Source organism: Dipodomys ordii, unplaced genomic scaffold, assembly GCF_000151885.1.
Source record: "Dipodomys ordii isolate 6190 unplaced genomic scaffold, Dord_2.0 Scaffold28, whole genome shotgun sequence".
In the NCBI taxonomy this organism is placed as follows: Eukaryota; Metazoa; Chordata; class Mammalia; order Rodentia; family Heteromyidae; genus Dipodomys; species Dipodomys ordii.
This window is the reverse complement of record NW_012267244.1, coordinates 14,343,770-14,363,119: the sequence shown is the minus strand read 5'-3', so window position 1 is coordinate 14,363,119 and position 19,350 is coordinate 14,343,770. Positions and strand designations below refer to the sequence as shown.

The window sequence follows — 19,350 nt, the reverse complement described above, 5'->3', positions numbered from 1 at the left end:
AGTATTTGCTGTTAAACATCTAATCATACCTTTTACAGACATTTTTCTAAGTTGCCTAATTCTAAAGCTACTACACACTTGGATTCTTCTTTTCTAAATCGCTGTGGGCAATCCTATATGAATTCTACTTCTGAAAGAGCTTCTTCCAAAACTGAAAGAACCAGAATTGGACTCCTTTGGGTTCAAATATTCCAATTTAGTTAAAATGATAGGAAGCACTAGGAGTGAAGGATTTGAGAGACTTTAGAAAAAAATACTGGGACTGAATGAAGGATTTGAGAGGTTTCATAAGTTGATATGAGATGTGACTTTCTAGAATGGTGGCCAAGAATTGGGGAAACCCATCTACTACTAGGCTGCATAATTAGTATCACCCAACCAATCAATGGTGTACTGGCTCTAGCTTGTTCTCAGTTTTCCCCAAATCCACATTCAGTGACAATGTGTTTTTTAGGTTGAAATCAGCAACAGTACGGATATTTATACCACAGAAATAGGTACATGCTACATAGCAGCCCCTTTTCTTTCGAAAGAGTTGGTTTACACTACTGAACAAAACAATATGCTGATGTTCCTTGATATATTTGTGACTTGTAAAAGCAAGCAGGCAAGAAAGCCAAGTAGAAGAGAAAATGAAAAGGATGGAAGAAGTATTTGTTAAATGATACCAGCTTTAGAGGAGGGAATGATGGAAAAGTTGACACCAATCAAGATGCAGTGTATACCTCAAAATAAAAATAAATACAAAAAGAAACTCACAACCTAAAAAAATTACATAGTTTATATATTTTAGCTGATCCAGATGTATTAGATGTAGACAACAGTAGTTAACGAACGATGGTAGATACACTGAACCAGAGACATCCAACTATTTGTTCTCTCTGTAATTCCTACAGAGCTCGAAGACCCACAGCTGTGCAAATGGCCTATATGCCTGCACTCACACTTTACCTCAGAAGACATACATCAAAGGTCTGCATAATAGGTCAGAGGGAACTATGGGCTTTTGTGAGTTCCTTTCAAACTTAAAAGGGAATACTGCATAAATTCTTTTTTCTTCCTTTTGCACATTACCAGAATCAAAAAAGGTAAAAATCAATCTTTTCCCTGTATATTTGCCTCTCTATGATACTCACCACAATCAAGAAGCTGTCGTAATTCTGCAGGGTTGCTAGAGCTCTGTGTTCGGTATAGAGTTGAACTTTCTAGACCTAGGACACAAAACAGAGTGTGTATGCAAAACATAGCTCTCCAGAGCACCTCTGAGTCTGCTGCCAGGGAGACATTCCAGTTTCCATCCAGTTATCTATTCTAGATGTGAACCAAATATTCTTGGAAGTAAACTCACACTATTAATCTTATCTGGCATGTGAATAGTTTTGGCAAAAACCAGCTGGCCACTAGGAAGCCAGCTAATCATATTTATTCAAATATGGGGAATTTAAGAGTTTCCACGCAGTAACTACGTGTTAATCTCTATCAGCCAAGATTATCTCCCCACTACAGAGACCTAAATTGCTGGTATATCTGGCACAGTACCTGCCCATGACAGGCAATAAGACATTTAATGAATGCCCCCAGAGACACAAATGAGTCTTAACAGCAGGAAATAAGTTAGGGTCTAACAAATGAACTGATTTTTTCTGACGGCCTAGTTACCTTTCTTTTCAATGGCTTCCAGAAGTTTGGTGAGGAGAGGTGGGGCAACATCAGGAGGAGCAAACTGCTCTGCCAGATCCGGAAGAGTCAAAGCTGCAAACAAACAAAACCCAACTATTAGATTTCACTTGGGGTTGTCAAATGCCCTAGCCCATATAGTATTTACATATGGGAAGTACATCTGACAGTAACAAACTCAGGCCCAACAACAGGGATCCCCACCATTGAATGCATACTTTCAGGGCCAACGGGACACACTTGCTGCTTCTTTCCCAGCATACTATTCAGAGTACCTACCCAGAATCCAAAAATTCCCAACAAATGACCTCTTTCAGTCTATCCTCTGGGGCCATCTTCCTCAGGGCAAACCTCCCTATCCAGGTACCGGGCACAGCAGACTGTGCTAGCTCAGGCTAGACTAGAGCTTAGATGTCCAGGGAGGGGCAAGAAATGAGCCAGGGGAGGGCTGGGAAGGTGGCTCAGTGGTAGAGTGCTTACCTTGCATGCCTGAGGCCCTGGGTTCGATTCCTCAGCACCACATAAGCAAAAAGAAAAAAAGCTGGAAGTGGTGCTGTGGCTCAAGTGGTAGAGCGCTAGCCTTGAGCTGAAGAGCTGAGGGACAGCGCCCAGGCCCAGAGTTCAGGCCCCACAACTGGACCCCCCCCCAAAAAAAAAGAAAGAAATGAGCCAGGGCACAGCTCTCCTTTTTATTACCATGAAGCATCCTGAGATAGCCAAGAAAATGGAATTCAAGTCTGGCCTCTTGTTTAATAGAAAAGAATCACTGCCCAAATAGGAAAGAGAGTAGAACGGATTCTATCCAACAGCTTCTTAGTACGACACATAACTAAGATATTTAGGTTCCAAAGTACCTGGGTTTGTGTATTTGAACTTTTATTCCAAGTGCCTAAAATGCCAGAGGTGGCTACAGGCAAGTACCTGACTTCAAATTAAGTCCCTAAGTAATTGTCAGAACTTTTACTTCCTTCCATATATTCTGGGTCATTAGTAGATTAAGAAATATTATACTTTTATAAAACTGTTTTTCCATACTGTAATGTTTTACCAGTTGTAATGACACATGAAAATCCAATGGGTAGCATTGATAATTTCCTTCAACCTTATATTGATAACTTTATTTTTTCCCTTAAAAAATTCATTATAGTTCATACAATCTAAGAAAAACTAATTGTACTTTTGTTTTAATGTGTTTTAGTGGTGTAGTTTTTTTTACCATAAGCCATACACCATCCTAAACAAGTTTTTTAGCATGGTATTTCAATTGCTAAAAGTGAACATAGAACAGCAACTGATGCAAAAATAAAAATGGTTAGATTCTGACCGGAGAGAACTATATATGATTTGTGTAAGTTACTCTGCAAACCCTAAGCCCCTTGTCGAGAGTACTGTCTGCAGCAAACAGACATTTGTGATATGCCGCCTAACTACTAGCCACTGTGACTACCGAGGACAAAGGAAGCACTGGCTAAGTTCCTGAGGATCTTGTGATCACAGAAATATTTGCAGAGCTATGATTGTCAATTAAAAAACTACTAGCCACAGGGGCTACTGAACATCAAAAATGCAATCAAGGGTAAGTTCAGGAACCAAAGTTTTAAATTTTTAACTGACACAGATTGAAATAGCTATCTATATAATGCAAGTATGGGGACAACAAAGACAAATCTTTTTCAGTGGCAGATGATTTCTGAATCACTCTGTATAACAAAGACTCCATAGCAGCCTATCCCTGAGACATGTCCCCCTGACAGGCTCATCAATGCTCCACTCAAATGTTCACCATTTGGTTTCCTCCGTGACTTTGTCCTAGGGCAGCATGGCTGGCTCTCATCCTTTTCAGCCTCTCTGAAGGCTGAAGATGAGCCATCACCTAATCAGACCACCCCTGGGCAGAGCTGGAGGGCCAGTCCATCTCTGGAATCAGAATGCCCAAGATTGGGGTTAGTAATCTGTTTGGAGTCAGCAATAAGTTTTGCTTTTTTTGTTGTTGGTGGTGGTGGTCGTGGGGCTTGAAGCAGTAATTTTTTAACTCCCCTGAATAAATCCAACAACAGCATCTCTACGTGTCTAATGTGAAAACATGAATACACTGGGAAACCACTTGAAACACAAATGTCTTTAAAGTTTTCATAGTCTCTGTAATTAAAAACACTGTTAAATTAAAAAAAAAAAAGAAGCACTACAAAAGGAAAAGAGCACACCATTTCATTTCCTTTGTTGAATTATAAACCACTTCCCCTGGCCTTAGAATTTTTAGCTCATAAAAGTATTTTCTCCCACAAAGACCTACACTAAACAAAATGAACATTGTCCTATTAGGATATGAAAGAGAAAGGAGATTTAAAGGTAGAAAAATGTATCAATTCGAGGTCACAAAATGTCCCCCCATAGCTCTCATAAATCAGTGATTCCTAGCACCTCTGATAGACTCAACAAGCTTGAGATGAAATAGTAAATACACAGACAAACATACCTACAAGTACTTCAGTAACTATCATACCAATTCTTCCTGTACCCCCATAAATAACACAGGTGTGTTTTTAAAATTTAAAAAGAATCATTGGCACTGCAAATGGAATTGCTTAATAAAGGTTTATCTGTTTCCAGAATCTTATCAGCATGACCATTTCTGCAGGCAAATCTGAAAGTTAAATTAAATGATAATTAGCGATTTCATCTAATTGTGACTGAAATATGTACCCAACAGTGGTTAGACTGCTGGGCTGGCAAATGTTACACACAAAGGGCATCTCTTTTTTTCTTCATTTGGACTGAAAAAATTGTCAAAAGCAAAAAACTTATTACTTTCCTTTGTCCTGTGGTTCTTCAGGGAAAAAAATAAAAACATTTTAATTTACCCATACTATGCTGAGCTACAGAATATCATTTGTTTCAAGGAAAGTTTCTGAAAACTCTCATGACTATCAACCAGGTATCATAAGAACATGGACTTTCCCCAAAACCAGATTACTATTTGAGAAAAAACAACAACTATGTATCCTATAGTAAGAAGTGTAAGTTGTTTTGTAAAATACTGAATAAACTTCCTAAGAAATTTTTAGTGCTGGAAAAAAAAAGCTTATTGTTTAAGCGTATGGACTGAAACATTATAGCTGAATGAGATTTTTCACTGAATTTTTTGTTTTAGTGTAACTTTTTTGGGGGGAAGGGTGCAATGAGAGTTTTAAAAGGTAAAATTTATGAAAAACAATCTACTTTGTCTTTGAAATATTTAGACATAGGGAATATAGCACTGGGCCCCAATAATTTTCAAGTTCTTTCAAAACCCTATATAGTGTTATAAAAGGAAACATTAATTTTTACTGAAAATCTAAAATCAACTATTGTTTTAATCGCATTAGATTTTTTGTCAGATTTTATTGTAAGAGATTCCAAAGGGAAAAAGCCAAACTCAGTAAGTTGTTCTTTGACAAATCCATGACAAAGCATCACATAATAGTGTGATCACAGAATGAGGCTAAAGAAATGAATTCAACAAATCTTTCTAAAGTCTACCTATAAATATAAATATACATTTGCTTTCACCTTCTGAAAAGGTTTCTATCCCTGAATGAGGAAGACTGCCATTCACACTGTCTAAGCCTAGAGAGCCAAATTCACTCTTAAGAATCTGGATGCATTGGTAGATTTCTCCATGACAATCCAACCGCAGTTTTCATATAGCTGTATTATTTTTCATCACAAGAAGTCAGTATCATATAAGGAGAAACAAACAAAGAAGAGCTGAGAGGTCTCAAAATGTTGAATCCAGGCACACTTTACATCAGAAAAAGGAAATCAATCTTCAATAAAATTGACAAAGAACATGGGCGAGCCAGGCATTTCAGACTGTATAATTTGTGACACATCAGAGGTTGCATTTTCACATCACTTCATTCCCTTCTCCCTACTTTGTCCTGGTGGCAGCCAATCACAGGGAACCTTTGGAGAACCCTCTTTCCAAACTGAAGCTTTTTCCCAAACCACTAACACTGACAGGCCTTAACAGTCCTAAGGCACAAGCGCTGTGTTGTGTGGGAGACAGTGGCATTCCTTGCACAGAATGGTGCCAACACTACTGTGAAGTGCAAGATGAAACCGGCACACAGCTGCACCTTTTGGAGGCATTCTCCATTTAAAAAAAAAAAAAGATTTTTAAAGTTAGTGTCTGGCAGGGCTGAATGGAAAGTTGAAGCTGTAACACTGGGACTCAAGAGATTACCCAAGCCAAGTATTTCATTCCTGATGGAAGCAGCTTGGAAGTGTGTGAAAATTTGCCACTTACCTTTAAATATGTAACACAAAATACACAGACAAATATTAAATCAAGAGGCTAGCCTGTCCACTAACTTTTGCTGAATCAAAAGTTTATTTCTGTCTCAATCTCCCTCTTGAATTAAATGAGAAATGTATCAGAATTTCGATGGTCAAAATTCAAACAAACCCCCAATTCTTTTCTTAAGTAAACCTTATAAGCACATTCATACTTTATAAAACGCATATATTAAATAATGGTTCATGCTTGCCAAGCACTGCTGGCTCAAGCCTATAATCCTAGCTAGTCAGGAGGCTGAGATCTGAGAATCACGGTTCAAAGCCAGCCGGGTTAGGAAAGTCCATGAGACTCTTATCTCCAATTAACCACTAGAAAATCAGAAGTGATGCTGTGGCTCAAGTGGTAGAGCGCTCATCTTGAACTGAAGAGCACAAGCACAGCGCCCAAAGCCCAGAGTTCAAGCCCCACGACCGACAAAAAAAAAAAAAAGGTTCATATCCTGGATTTTAAACTTCTTAAGCTGTATGGGTAACACTACAACCAATGCTGGCCTATACTCGTTGGCTAAGAAAATGATGCTAAATCATAAATTTAAAAAAATCAGACAGGACAATGTGTTCCTTAATTTTGATATACATTTGTTTAACTAGTAGTACTGAAGTGATTAAAGGCACAGGCTTGGAGATAAAGAGGCCTTGTCCTGGTTTTAGTACTTGCTAAGTAGAATCTTGGTCAAGCTAACCAACTTGGACCTCAGTTTTTTAATTCTGCAACACGGAAATTAAGGACACTAGGTGTAAGGATTATGTGAACAATAGAAATAAGTGTAGTAAGCTTTTATAGAAAGCACAGCCATTAAAAGGTTAGCTTCGTTTGTATAACTTTATTATTAAATAGAAATGCCCAAACATAATAGCAAATTTTAAGACTAGAAACTATTATGATTAAAACAATCTTCTCAATACACTTTAAAGACGTTGAGTTAGAGGTGAATTTGATAAAGTAGAATATTTTGTCTCTCATTCTGCAAATAACAATATATTTTCAGAAGTCAATATGAATATCCTTATGATTTTAAATTTATCACACTTCCTCCCAATATGGACTCTAATTTAATCAATTTGAGTTATTAGACTTCAGTTTTCTGAATGTGCAGGAAACAATGTGAAGTTGGAATGATTATATAATAAATTATATTAAGAATAACAGAATTAAGAAGGATTGGATTTGGGGTTTTTGGGTGGGTTCTTTTTTTGAAGAAGAAGAAGAAGGGGAAGGGGAAGAAGAAAAAAGTATGGGTGATGGAAAATGAAAGCAAAAAGAGTAGATATGGAAATAAATCTTCAGCCCTAACTATATTAATGTCAGAGATAACCAAGAGGAGGAAATTAAGAGTTGCCAATAGATTTAAAGTAGAAGTCTGCAAATTTTTTCAGATACCTTTTAATATCTCAAAGTTTATTTTCTCCCACTTATCTCTTCTACTCTGCAGCTTAAAAACAAGTAAAAGGAATGTGAGACTCTTTGCCCACTTAGTTTTATTTCTAGACAACTGGCCCTGGAAGCAAACAACAGGCCAGGATCTTCTTAAGCACAAGCAGATGTTTCAACTTCACTTCCCCAGGGCCTTAGCTAAAGCCTTGGAGTGAAGAGATCATTGATATGCAAGATTACACCTAATCTTTGATAAGCAGTTAACTGTGATTCTTTTTTTTTTTTTTTTTTGGTCGGTCGTGGGGCCTGAACTCTGGGCCTGGGTACTGTCCCTCAATTCAGCTCAAGGCTAGCGCTCTACCACTTGAGCCACAGTGCCACTTCTGGCTTTTTCTGCTTATGTGGTACTGAGGAATCCAACCCAGGGCCTCATGCATGCAAGGCAAGCACCCTACCACTGAGCCACCTTCCCAGCCCAGTAACTGTGATTCTTATCACCTAATCTGGAGTCTGATTTAAAGATGTCAATTTACACTGTACAGCAAATTAAAATACCAAGCAGGAGGTAAACAAAAGGAATAGGACTTTCCTCTCTTCCCAAGAAAATAAGGACAAAATCTTATGCCCAACATGCAATGGGCACTCTGCTTGTTGAGTGAATGAATTAATGATTATCACTAACACCAACTAGAAGCCACATTCAACATCTTATGCAGCTTGCAATATCACACTAGGCTTCATCTTTGATCAGGGGTCTCACTAACTTTTTCTGCCTAAGATGATCTTTGAACTTATCTCTCCCATCTCAGGGCAAAGCAGGATCTTAAAAATGGAATCTGATATCCCCCAAGGCAATTGGCTGTAATAAAACGATCCCTGATCCACGGATTGGGAAAAGGCAGAGGTAAGGACAGAAAGGTATTATTGGTAAAAGTAGATCCCAGAAAGAGGTTCCCAAGGCTGGAACCTCACTGAGTACACTGAAGCAAATACTGGCTGACCAAGGAGAGCAAGCAAGCTCAAGAGGAGCTGCCAAAGAGGCAAAGGGTCCAACTAAACGGAACAAGAAAGCCTGAGGTAAAAAGAACCACTGGATGCCATCCTAAATCTAGAGAGTGTTATTGTTTTCTCTGACACTTTTACATACTGCAAGTAGAAATAATTGTTCAGTGATCGTCCAGATGTCCTTCACCTAGTCTTCACAATTATCATCTGGCTGTAAATATAAATAACTAACAGTTCACCACCATGCATTTCTAGGTAAGGTACAGAAATTAGTTGCTATGGGCTGAACTGTGCCCTCCCAAATTCACATGTTGAAGCTGTACCCCTAAAGGGATGGATTTCAGAGATGCAGCTTTGAGTTTAGATGGTGCCACAGAGCTGGGAGCTTCACGATAGGATTAGTGTCCTTATAAATAAAGATATCACAAAGCTTCCTTACCATGTCTTTTGTGTGAGTGAGTACCCATGGTAAAGGTTCCATCCAAAAACAAGGCTCTTCAAATTTGGCATGTGGTTTGAGGAGGAGGTTGAAAGAAACAGGAAAAGGGAGAAAGGCTGCAACTGCCTACAGCTTGGGAAAATATGCTCAGAACTTTTACTTCATTTAATCGATACAACCTTGTGAGTTCTTCCAATTGTCCCCACTTTAGAAAAAAGAACTAGCAATCAGCTAGTTTAAACAGAATTGGAAGACTGACTCCAAAGTCAACCACTCCACGAATTCATGCCTTCAGAAGCAATCATTTTCAGAGTTACAGGGCCAAGAGCAGAGGCTGAAAAATCTTCGCAGGACAACAAGAGAAAAGCACTTGGCCACAGTTGTAAGCCTTGGTGGCAAGAAGTGCATTTGTTCAATGCGAGCTTGGACTGGTGGACCAGCTCCTTGCCATCACCTCTGCCTTATCGGGATTGAACTCTTTCCAACCTGCTCAGCCAGCATGAATCTTTTCGGGACAACATTTATTAAATATTTTCTAATAAGGCTAAAGTAAGCACATTCTTCCCCAAGGATGTAATGGGTTTTATTCAGTTAAAAATAAGTAGCCAGCTTATCACATTTAGGAAAGTACAGTAGACTGTTTTGGTGAATCATTAGGTAGGAAAAGGGTCCAGCACATATTTTTTTTTTAAGCAGATATTTCATCATGAATTGTGTTGTTACTTTTGCAGTGCTGTTCTCAAAATACCTAAGAAGACAATTTAGAGGAGGAAACACTTTTTTGGGCTCACAGTTCAGAAGATTCTGTTTGTGATTGTGGTGGCACACAGTAGACTCTTCACTTCATGGTGGACAGGAAGCAGAGAATGAGGAAGTGATTAGTAACCAAATATAATAATCTCCAAAGGTGCATCATTAACAACTTCCTTCCACTGTATCCTATCTCCTAAATTAAGGACCCAGCATTCAACACATGAGCCTGTTGGCAGGGGTGTGTGTGTGGAGGGAATCGCACGATGAAATCTTAGTAAGGTAAGTATGCAAAAACAGTTAAAGTTGCCCAGGATCAGAGACTCTTATCTACAATTAACCAGACACCCCCTTCGCCCCCCACCCCCCCACACACGCACGCACACACACGCAAGCACACGCACGCACACACACACACACACGGGAGACGTGCAGTTATGGCTCAAGTGAGAATTCTAGTCTTGAGCAAAAAAGCTTAGGGACAGGAGACAGGGCCCAGACTAAGTTCAAGCCCCAGGACCAGCAAAAGAAAAGTATGTGGAGTTGGAAGAGAAGGGAGAGGAAAGGACACAAAAGCAAGAAAAACAAGATGCCTGAAAATTTTAAACAGAAATTGCTCTATCAGCAAAGGCAGAAGAAATGCATTAAAAAATAAGATAGCTTTACTCAGACTTTTTGGTTGATAATTTTTTTAAATCGCTGATAGCAGACTAAGCTATTTATACATAAGAAAGGCAAACAATTTTGAATTTAACACTGACCTAAGAATCATGTATTTAAGGAAGAGAAGCAACATATTTCCATTACCTTTGACTGAGGTGATTAATTCTGGTGGCTAATAAATCCTTGTATATCATAATCTATAATGTTCACCAGAGGAATGAACAGGGTGATTCTCTTCTCTGCTAAATAAATTATGCATCTACTATGATTTACAAAATTTTAAACAGGTTAATTTGGACAGAAATTGGGCCATACTAAATTCTCAAAAAGACACACACAAAAATCAATCCACAATCCTTAGGGTAATAAACAGTACTCTGGCTTTTGAGAGTTATTTGTCCAAGGATTATCTTTTTTCTCCTTCTCTAACTGCAACATCCAAACACAGATAGAACTGTAGAAAACGTATATATGCATATATATAGAGAGAGAGACAGAGACAGAAACAGAGATTTTATCTGATTACATTCTTAAGTCTCAGAATAAGCTAGCAATAGGGAGAGAGATGGTATTTGAGGAGTGGGTGTATACTAATAGCTTAAAAGTCAACAGGGTTGAGTGGTTAGGTCAGTATATAAATACAGAAGAAAATGAGGGAGAAAAGGAAAAGATGACTTGGATAGAAAACTAGTCAGCTAGTGGTTTTAATCAACAGCTTAGGTTCCTGATGGAAATACAGATTGGCAACAACCTGTAGAAGGAACACAGCAGAAATGTCCTGGCTTAAAGAAGGAACAGTCAGGAAAAGGCTGGCTTCCTATAATAGAAATACCTGTAATATTGTAAATGGAAAAGTAGCAGTGACTCAGGCTGGTGGAGGGCCCTGGGGTGAAGGCAATCGCTTTCCCTGCGGGGTTTTCTTTTCTGCATTATCATCTCAGAGCTGCCCCTTTCATAAAGACCAGAATAATCTATGCTCTACTTCTCACAGGCTGAAAGGGAAGTGGGGGGCCTGCACCCCAGGAGGGAGTTTTGTACATTTTGTTCTATCAGATTAGCCTCAGTAACTTTATGAATTATGAGCTGTCAACTCTTCTTTTCGTCTACTATAGAATATGCTTCTTAGAAATTGTGGCTATAAATAAAACAACAGATGTTTCTTGTTGGCTCCACTAGGAGCTTGGGTAAATTAGAAGAGAATCTAATCCAGAAGGCTGGATTAAGTCTCCCCCTGTTGGCTACTTTGTGTATCAACCTTCTGAAGACACTTTTACCTTCTTAGAAATACTCCTCAAAATTGAAACCTTGTACAATTACAGATAATTTAAATAAAATAAAATAAAATTATCCTTGGGCCATTTCAAATAACCAGAAAAAGGTTTATAACACAATTGTATCATTCCTGTGACTTCTACTTCCAAATGATAAATAGGATTAAATGCCATTTCTGGAATGACTCATTAAATTCTACACCCCCCCCCAAAAAAAAAAACACTGAAAAAGGCAACAGGTGTGAAATGTGTTCTAGATTTTTCTATTGATGAGTTGGGTAACTTTAGGAAAAATGTTCAGGGTCTCCAGGTCTCACTGTATACATCAAGTGAGTGGATAAGGTTTTGGTTCTTCTTAAATACTTTTTAGTTCTTAAATTCTATTTGGTGAGGAAATCAAAATAGCACATGGCCAATACAGAATTATTAAATTTACATGCAAAAGTAAATTTAGTTACTTGATAAATATGTTCCCATTACCCACTGTGTTGTAGCAGCTTAGCACCAAGCATGAATGACTTCAGCATGTAGAAGTATATATGAAGTGAAGTAAGTTGGAGTGTGTGTTATCAGGCTGCTTCAACCTGTAACATCCACCCTGGAGCACAGAATTCAGTAGTGTTTCCAAGTTAGGTATTCATTTTCATCTTGGCAGAATGAACAGCACAACGCAAAAGACTGAAAAATCCCTCTGATGTCTGGTCACAAATCCAAGAGCAGAAAACCAGCTGCTGCATGTCCTCTGGTATATTCCAAAGTCCTGACTGACACAGGTCAGGATGGTGCTGTAACTGGGTTTCTATGTTTCTATGTTTCTATGGGGAAGGAATATTATGAAATTGAGAGCAAGAAGAAGCCAGTCAATGCAGGGAGGAGGAGGGAAGGAGGGAGAGAGCAAAGGAGGGAGAGAGGGAAAGAGGAAGAGCACTGCTCACTTATGGTACTTCCTGGAACAATGGCAACAACTGAGTGAAGTACACTGCCAAGTTAAATGAGCACTCCAAGGTCCCTAGATGAGTGTTGGCTGAACAGAGATTACAACCCATATCTGTGTAGGCCCTTCTCTTCACACTTCACTCTTGATTTTTCTCTCTTCTGTTCTCTTGAGTTTCTCAATTGTCACGTGTACATTTAGTCCCTGTTGACATTTTGGGTTTTTGAGCCAGTAAATGCACAATACTGCTAGGCTCTAAAAGATGGGAGTGGGTAAAAAATTAGTTTATAAGTCACAGCTGGGAAGTATACAAATCAGTGGTAAAATGGACAAAGGAGGTTACTTAGAGGTTAATCAAGAGGAAATGGCTCTGCTCCCAAATTCTAGATTGCGGTGCATTTATCCGTATCTGAGGTAACTTGCCATTCAGGTATTTAATTCTTTGGAAAATTATTTTCTCAAAAATGTGGTAGTGGGAAATAATTCAAAATCATCATGTAGGATCACAGACAATACAGAAAAAAACTACCCTTAATATTTAAGGCTTTTTTTTTTATCAGGATGCCATCAATTGCAGCTGACATTTATGATGTGCTTGCTATGTGCCAGGTTCTGTGCTGGGTGGCTTTACTCAACTTACTTCAGAAAACCACACAAATCATTCACAAGGACCAGGGAGGGTCTATAACTACCCTTATTTTACAGAAGGCTAAGCCAAGTGATCTGTCTGGACACACACAGTTGTATAGTCAGGGCCAAGGTCATCAGGTTTAAAGAACATAACTGTGGCTCCCTTTCAAGAAATCCATATGCACTAATTAAATGCTCTGGAGATGGACTGCCAAAAGCCAGACCAGAGTTTTCTACCAAAGAACAAACCTGGAAGTTGAAAATTCAAAAATAGCCACTCCAGCCTGGCATTGGTGGCTCACACTTGTAAACCTAGCTACTCAAGAGGCTGAGATTTGAGGCTGGAGGTTTGAAGCTATTCTAGGCAGAAAAGTCTGCATGATTCCAACTCCTATTACCCAGCAAAACAGTTAGACTGGAGCCTGGTTCCAGTGGTAGAGCACCAGCCATGCAAGAGCATGATGTACCAAATTCAAGGCTTAGTACCAAGCACCCCCACCACTCATATACACACCCATACCCCCCCCCATTCCCTTTTTTGGCCCTTTTTCCTACAGAATATTTTTCTTTTCTAAGATATTCCATAGATTGTTTAGCATGTCTGATCCATGATAATCCAATAAAGACAGAACCCCTACCATAGTGACAGACCCCCACCTCCTGAAAACCACAGTATAAGCCTACTTGTGCCTAATTTGGCCTTCTATCCAGCTGACTATTCACATTTTGGAGAAGAGAATATAGCTAACATGAAAAGAGATCTAAGAATCTACAACACAGCCAACACGTGCAGTACTCTATAAATAATGAGGGTCCAAGGGTCCAAATGAAGGCCACATGAAATGGTCCAAAGGAAAGCTATCTTTGCAACTTCATGCAGCCAAATTAAGAAGAAACAGGTAAAAAAAAAGAAGAAGAAGAAGAAACAGGTGATTTAACCTCATATAGGCAAAGTATTATAATTTCAACATGTCGAAACATGAGGCTGGTGTACCCAGTAGTGAGCCAGATGGTTCTTTCAGATAAGTTTTCTAAGTTTTCAGTGTGAATCTAGTTATCTGGATGATGTAAAGCTTTGAATCAATGATAAAGGTATACAAAAAAAAGAACCATGTTCCTATTTCCCAAAAGGGTCAAATAAGAGTCATCATGTGTAATGAGGGAGGAAGTTTTTTTTTGTTTTTGTTTTTTTATTTTTTTGGTCAGTTTTGGGGTTTGAACTCTGGGCTAGGGTGCTGTCCCTGCGCTCTTCAGCTCAAGGCGAGCACTCTACCGCTTGAGCCACAACGCCACTTTCGGTTTTCTAGTGTGTTTTATTGGAGATAAGAGTCTCACGGACTTTCCTGCCTGGGCTGGCTTTGAACCGTGATCCTCAGATCTCAGCCTCCTGAGTAGCTAGGATTATAGGCATGAGCCACAGGCATCAGCTCATCATGTGTAATGAATACAAATGGCTTGACCCTCCTGGGAAGGCATTTAGTCTGAGCTGGCTGGGAGCTGACAACAGTCATTATATGCAAAGAACCTTTGGGAATGTTGAGAATCAGGTATCCTAGAGTTTGCCACAGTCCAACATGAGGTCAGGACATCAGGCAGGCCTAGAAAGCTGGCTTTTGAGAAACTGTGTGATTAATAAAACTGTTGCATCTGTGGGTTCTCCATCTGGTTGCTCCTGGCTCCCCTTAAAGTGAGCACGAAGACTGTCTGTGTGCCTCCTGCTCGAGACTGTCTGCCTGCTGCCTGCAGATAACAGAAGGGTCAATTACCAGAAAGAGACTTGCATAGCCCCACTATTAAGTAGAGAACCCCTGGTCTGCTGAAATTCACATCTGGACAGTATACGCTCCAATCATTTCATCTATCAGATTAGGGATCATAAACATGTCCAGCATTAGCTACAAGACTAATTGGGAGACTTGGGTACCTTAGTGAGCTGTCTTACTTCTTGCTAAAATGATCCAATCCTGTGCATTGTTTTAGCACAATTTCCTTGCACCTAGTCTCTAATCTATGCAGGTTAATGAGCCCAGCATTATAAAGATGTGGAAATTACTTTTCCACTTCGTTGGTTACAATTAAAAATTGCTTTTGGAACTTCAGACTCCTGCTAAAATGTGCCATAGAGAGCAGAGGAGCAATTGTAGCAGCATCTTGTATAATGCATCTTGCCTTAGGTGGCTGTACTATCTAAAACCCAGCTCGGTTCTGTGCTCACAGCATGTGAAGAAGCTTCAACCCAGTGTCTTTTTAAAAGTCAAGTTATTATTTTCTCCCAGTGTAAGACATTTTTGGAGTAGTAGAAACTATTAGTTTCAAATCTTCCTTAACTCAGATCACAGGCTAGCATTATAAATTGCTAGAAGACAGTGAATCAAAAATTGTTATTCAAGAAAGGCAACCAGAAGAGGGAATTATATTATCCACTGGGGAGTCTCCTCTGGAAACGTCAGTTCCCAAGTTAACAGATGCTATATGTAGTGAATGTTTGAAAAGGCAACTAACAGCAGAGAACAGGGGGTTAATTATTACAGACACAGAATCTCCTTTAGAAATGACAGGTTTTTAAGTAAAAAAAAAAAAAAGCTATAAAGTGATAAAGTGAATGTTGGAAATGTGAATTAATCTACTCTACAAAAAATGTCTAAGAGCGAAAACATAATTTTGCAGCATATGAGTAAAAGTTTTAGCAGAAAATATTACATTCAAAGCATTTTATGTTTTGTAAATTACACTGTGCACAGAATGCACTCCAACTGGCTGTCATGACTATTATGCCAAAGGACAAACCTACATAAATCATGATTACCAGCCCTGTGTTAGAGGAGTTACTCCTCTATGGTTATGTCTGAATTTCAGCAGGGTTTCTGGTAGACAGACGTGGTAAAATTTGAAAGAAAAAAAAAAATTACATGGTTCCTGCTAAGGAAGAAAAGCAGCTCCCATAGTTCCCATCTGAATTCTCTTTCATTGCTCCTATAATATAAAATGTTGAAGGGATCGTTATTTAAGCTGGGATGTGCAGGTGGGCCTGGCCTGGGTGGGCCTGCAGCCCTCACCCCAGATCAGACCACACAGCATCCAGGCATACATCATAGCCATTGCCAAAGAAATCCCCAATAAGGGAGGGATCTGCCCTCTCCCTTGAGGAGGACCCTCTGTACTGCAGAAAATGCCCTACAGCACTAAGTCCCCCCACACTTGCTGGATCACAGCTGGCTGGAAGAATGCACCTACATGTAATAGGCCCAGGTCCAGCAAGCAAGCCTGAAGAACAAACAGGATCCGGTTTCCTTTCCCAAAGTCTTCTTTCGTCCACCACCTCCCTCCTTAGCTGACCATCTTCCCAAATCCAAAAGCTAACACAGTGCCTCCGGCTCTATCTCTACCCCAAACTCTCTTAAACCTTCTGATAAACTCAACCACCCTGATAAGAAACAGAAAAGATCCAAGAAGCTAGAAGTACCATCACGTCCACACAATGGCTGATAAGTGCAACCTCCTGACAAGTTCTTCAGTTTTAGAATTTCAAGTACAACCTTTCCTGCAAAGTCTCAGGTATTGGGCTCTTTATTTCTCTGCTATGAATAACTGTAATTAACACCATTAAAATGCTCCCTGCAATAGTGAATTCTGCCCAGCTGAGACCAGACAATCACTCAGGACACCCAACCATTCACAGTGCCAAAGCCTTCAATTTGTATGGCATACAAAATGTTTTAGTATTTGTCTTTCTATATACTCACAAAACAATACAACAACCACCAACCAAAGAGAAAGACACAATGGGGTGGTCAAGTTGGAGAAAAACCTGGGCTAATCACTAAGTTCATGTGGCTTTTATTTAAGAACAGAAAAACTTGTAGTTGAAGAAGTCAAAGTTGCTTTGAATTCTGTGCTATTCTGAATCAACAAATACTAGGTTTTAAAGACTTCTGTGAATCCACCCTTGCGGATTCAGGGTCTACTCCCTGTAGGCACGTACTTCAGAGAAATCACAAAACCCACCTCTCAAAGGCACTTGCCTATTCAGCCTGCAAAGCCCAGCCCTTTGTGGTTAGAGAAGATAGACCTAGCATTTTAATGTGCAATGTCTTACAGACTGAAGCCCCAAACAATCACCAGTTCTAGGGAAATTTGTAAAACACAATACTCCAAGAATATTATAACTCTGCACGTTCTAATCTCTCCCCTACAGTAACTAGGAATGGCAACCGAATTCCAGGGCTGGATAAGGAGTACCTCTTTCATACTGACAACTGGTGTGTTTTACTTTACACCCCTCTGACTTCCTTCTTTTAGAAGCAGCACAATGAGGCCAAGTCAGGTTGAGATCCTTAAAAAAAATGCTGTGCAAATAGTGATGTCAAAGCTTGATGTGAAGATGCAGCTAGCTCACTGTAAGCAAACTCCTCAAATGCAAGCCTGGTCCTTAAAAGTCACGGAAGAAGCAGCTAACACAGACATCTGTTTACCCCACTGCTGAAGCTAAAGCTGCATCTGAGGCTGACTGAGATAATCAGCTATTCAGATATAGCTGGGGAGGTAAATGAATACCTTGGGAAAAGCCTTGAATCCACCATTTGTTCCTGTGACTTCCCCTTTTTAGTAAGAGTGGGTTATTTCTTCCACATTGGTGGTATGGAGAGCTCTTTAACTGACAAAACACTTGAGATGACAAAAAAAAAAAAAATGAGTCCTTTGCAAATCACTTGGTAATTTTAGGACATCAGATGCTGTTAAATTTCATCATCCATTTAGAACTCTCAGAAGTTGTGCTCCAAAAAGCTTTGGAGCTAGTTGATCACCAAGTAGTGTTCCAAGCCTTTTCCAGATTTATTCCCCTTGAAGGCTCTTACCCCAGAAGTGCTGTCTCAGAGCAGCCTCTCGGGCCATCCACGGAACAAATCATGGCCTGATTCGTGTCAAGTCGGGACAAAGGCAAGAGGAGGATTTGGAGGTTACCCAGTGGAAAATTTAGGAATAAGATTCCAGAACCTCAGGAAAGCCTGATTTAATTTAAGATACTGCTTTATGCGCCTTGTTGAAGGAGCAGGAAAGACTGCATTGATGTGCTCCCACTGTAGACCTAAAAGAAAGGATTATGGGCATGAAACATAACTAAGCACTCCAACAGTGTCCTCTTATGAATTGCATTCGAATTGGGAAAAGTTACAACTGCAATGAAAACAGTCATTAGTCCATGAAACCACTCCAAAATTAAGAATGATTTAAGTATTAGGCCAATATTCCAGAAACACACCAGACCCCTACCCTTGAATTTATTTAAGGCTTCACTAAGATAAAGGTACCCTTTTGGATAGATGCCTATGATGGAAATACCTAAGAGATAATATCTCTTTAGGAAAATATTCCAGGTTCCCAGCACTACATTATACCATTCATCCTCTTTGGAAGTTCTGAAGGGGAGGGGTGTGTAATCCTAGGCCTCTCTACAAATCTAAAATAATGCAAAGTCTTTTTAATAAACTTCCAATTCTCCGTTCCAATTGATAGGTCAGAGGACAGAACAACACAACAAAGAAATGCCCAAAGAATTTATATTTAGGATATAGATGCAGGGTTTTGTTTTGTTGCATTTTTTCCCCTGAGGAGTCTCTCCTAGTCTCCGTCTCCTTTTATACCTATTTCCAGTTGAAGAGAGAGTTTCCAAAAGGATCCAACAATGGCTGATACCACATTTATATCACATTCAAGTGTGCAGATTCACATTTACTTGCCACACTGAGGACCAGAATGCCAACATGCAAGCATGGCTCAAGACAGTGAGAAGGTTATAAAAATGCTAAAATGTAACCGTGGGACCCACGGGAAAATAAATAGAAGATATTTCATAGCTCTTTCTTGGACTGGATCTGCCTGAGTTTAGAGTTCATTGTTTTCAGCCATTCTTCTGACTGAATAAACTTTCCACCTGCTTAATCAAGTGCTTAGGGAGCAGGAGGGAGTCCACTAAAGTAGGCAGGAAGCATGTGTTCCATTTACCATAACGAACTCTAATAAGGCAACTGTGTGCAGCTGGAACTAACTTGTACCAGATTTTACCAATCCCCCTGCTCTTGGTAGACATTTGCAAACACCGCTGTAAGTCCCAGCTGTTTTTAATTAAGAGCTCAGGTTGGGAGCATTCTGCTAACTTAGTAAAAATATCACCTTATTTAAAATAGGATTCTTATTTTTTATAAGGACTAGGTCCACTTATTTACAAGCAAGTAAAAAACCCAAAGATAAATTTAAGCTAGTCTCTTTT

At 39.4% G+C, this 19,350-nt stretch overlaps 1 protein-coding gene across 5 annotated transcripts in view; it reads right to left on the bottom strand.

Annotated features, from left to right (window-relative positions):
• Pik3r1 (phosphoinositide-3-kinase, regulatory subunit 1 (alpha)) overlaps positions 1 to 19,350 on the bottom strand; it is an 81,534-nt gene that overhangs the window by 26,020 nt on the left and 36,164 nt on the right. For all 5 annotated transcript variants that reach the window (XM_013015885.1, XM_013015881.1, XM_013015883.1 and 2 more), the window contains 2 exons: positions 1,660 to 1,752; positions 1,137 to 1,211 (listed from right to left, as the gene is read on the bottom strand). In XM_013015885.1, coding sequence (XP_012871339.1) covers positions 1,137 to 1,211; positions 1,660 to 1,752 — 168 coding nt within the window. The remainder of the gene's footprint in view (positions 1 to 1,136; positions 1,212 to 1,659; positions 1,753 to 19,350) is intronic.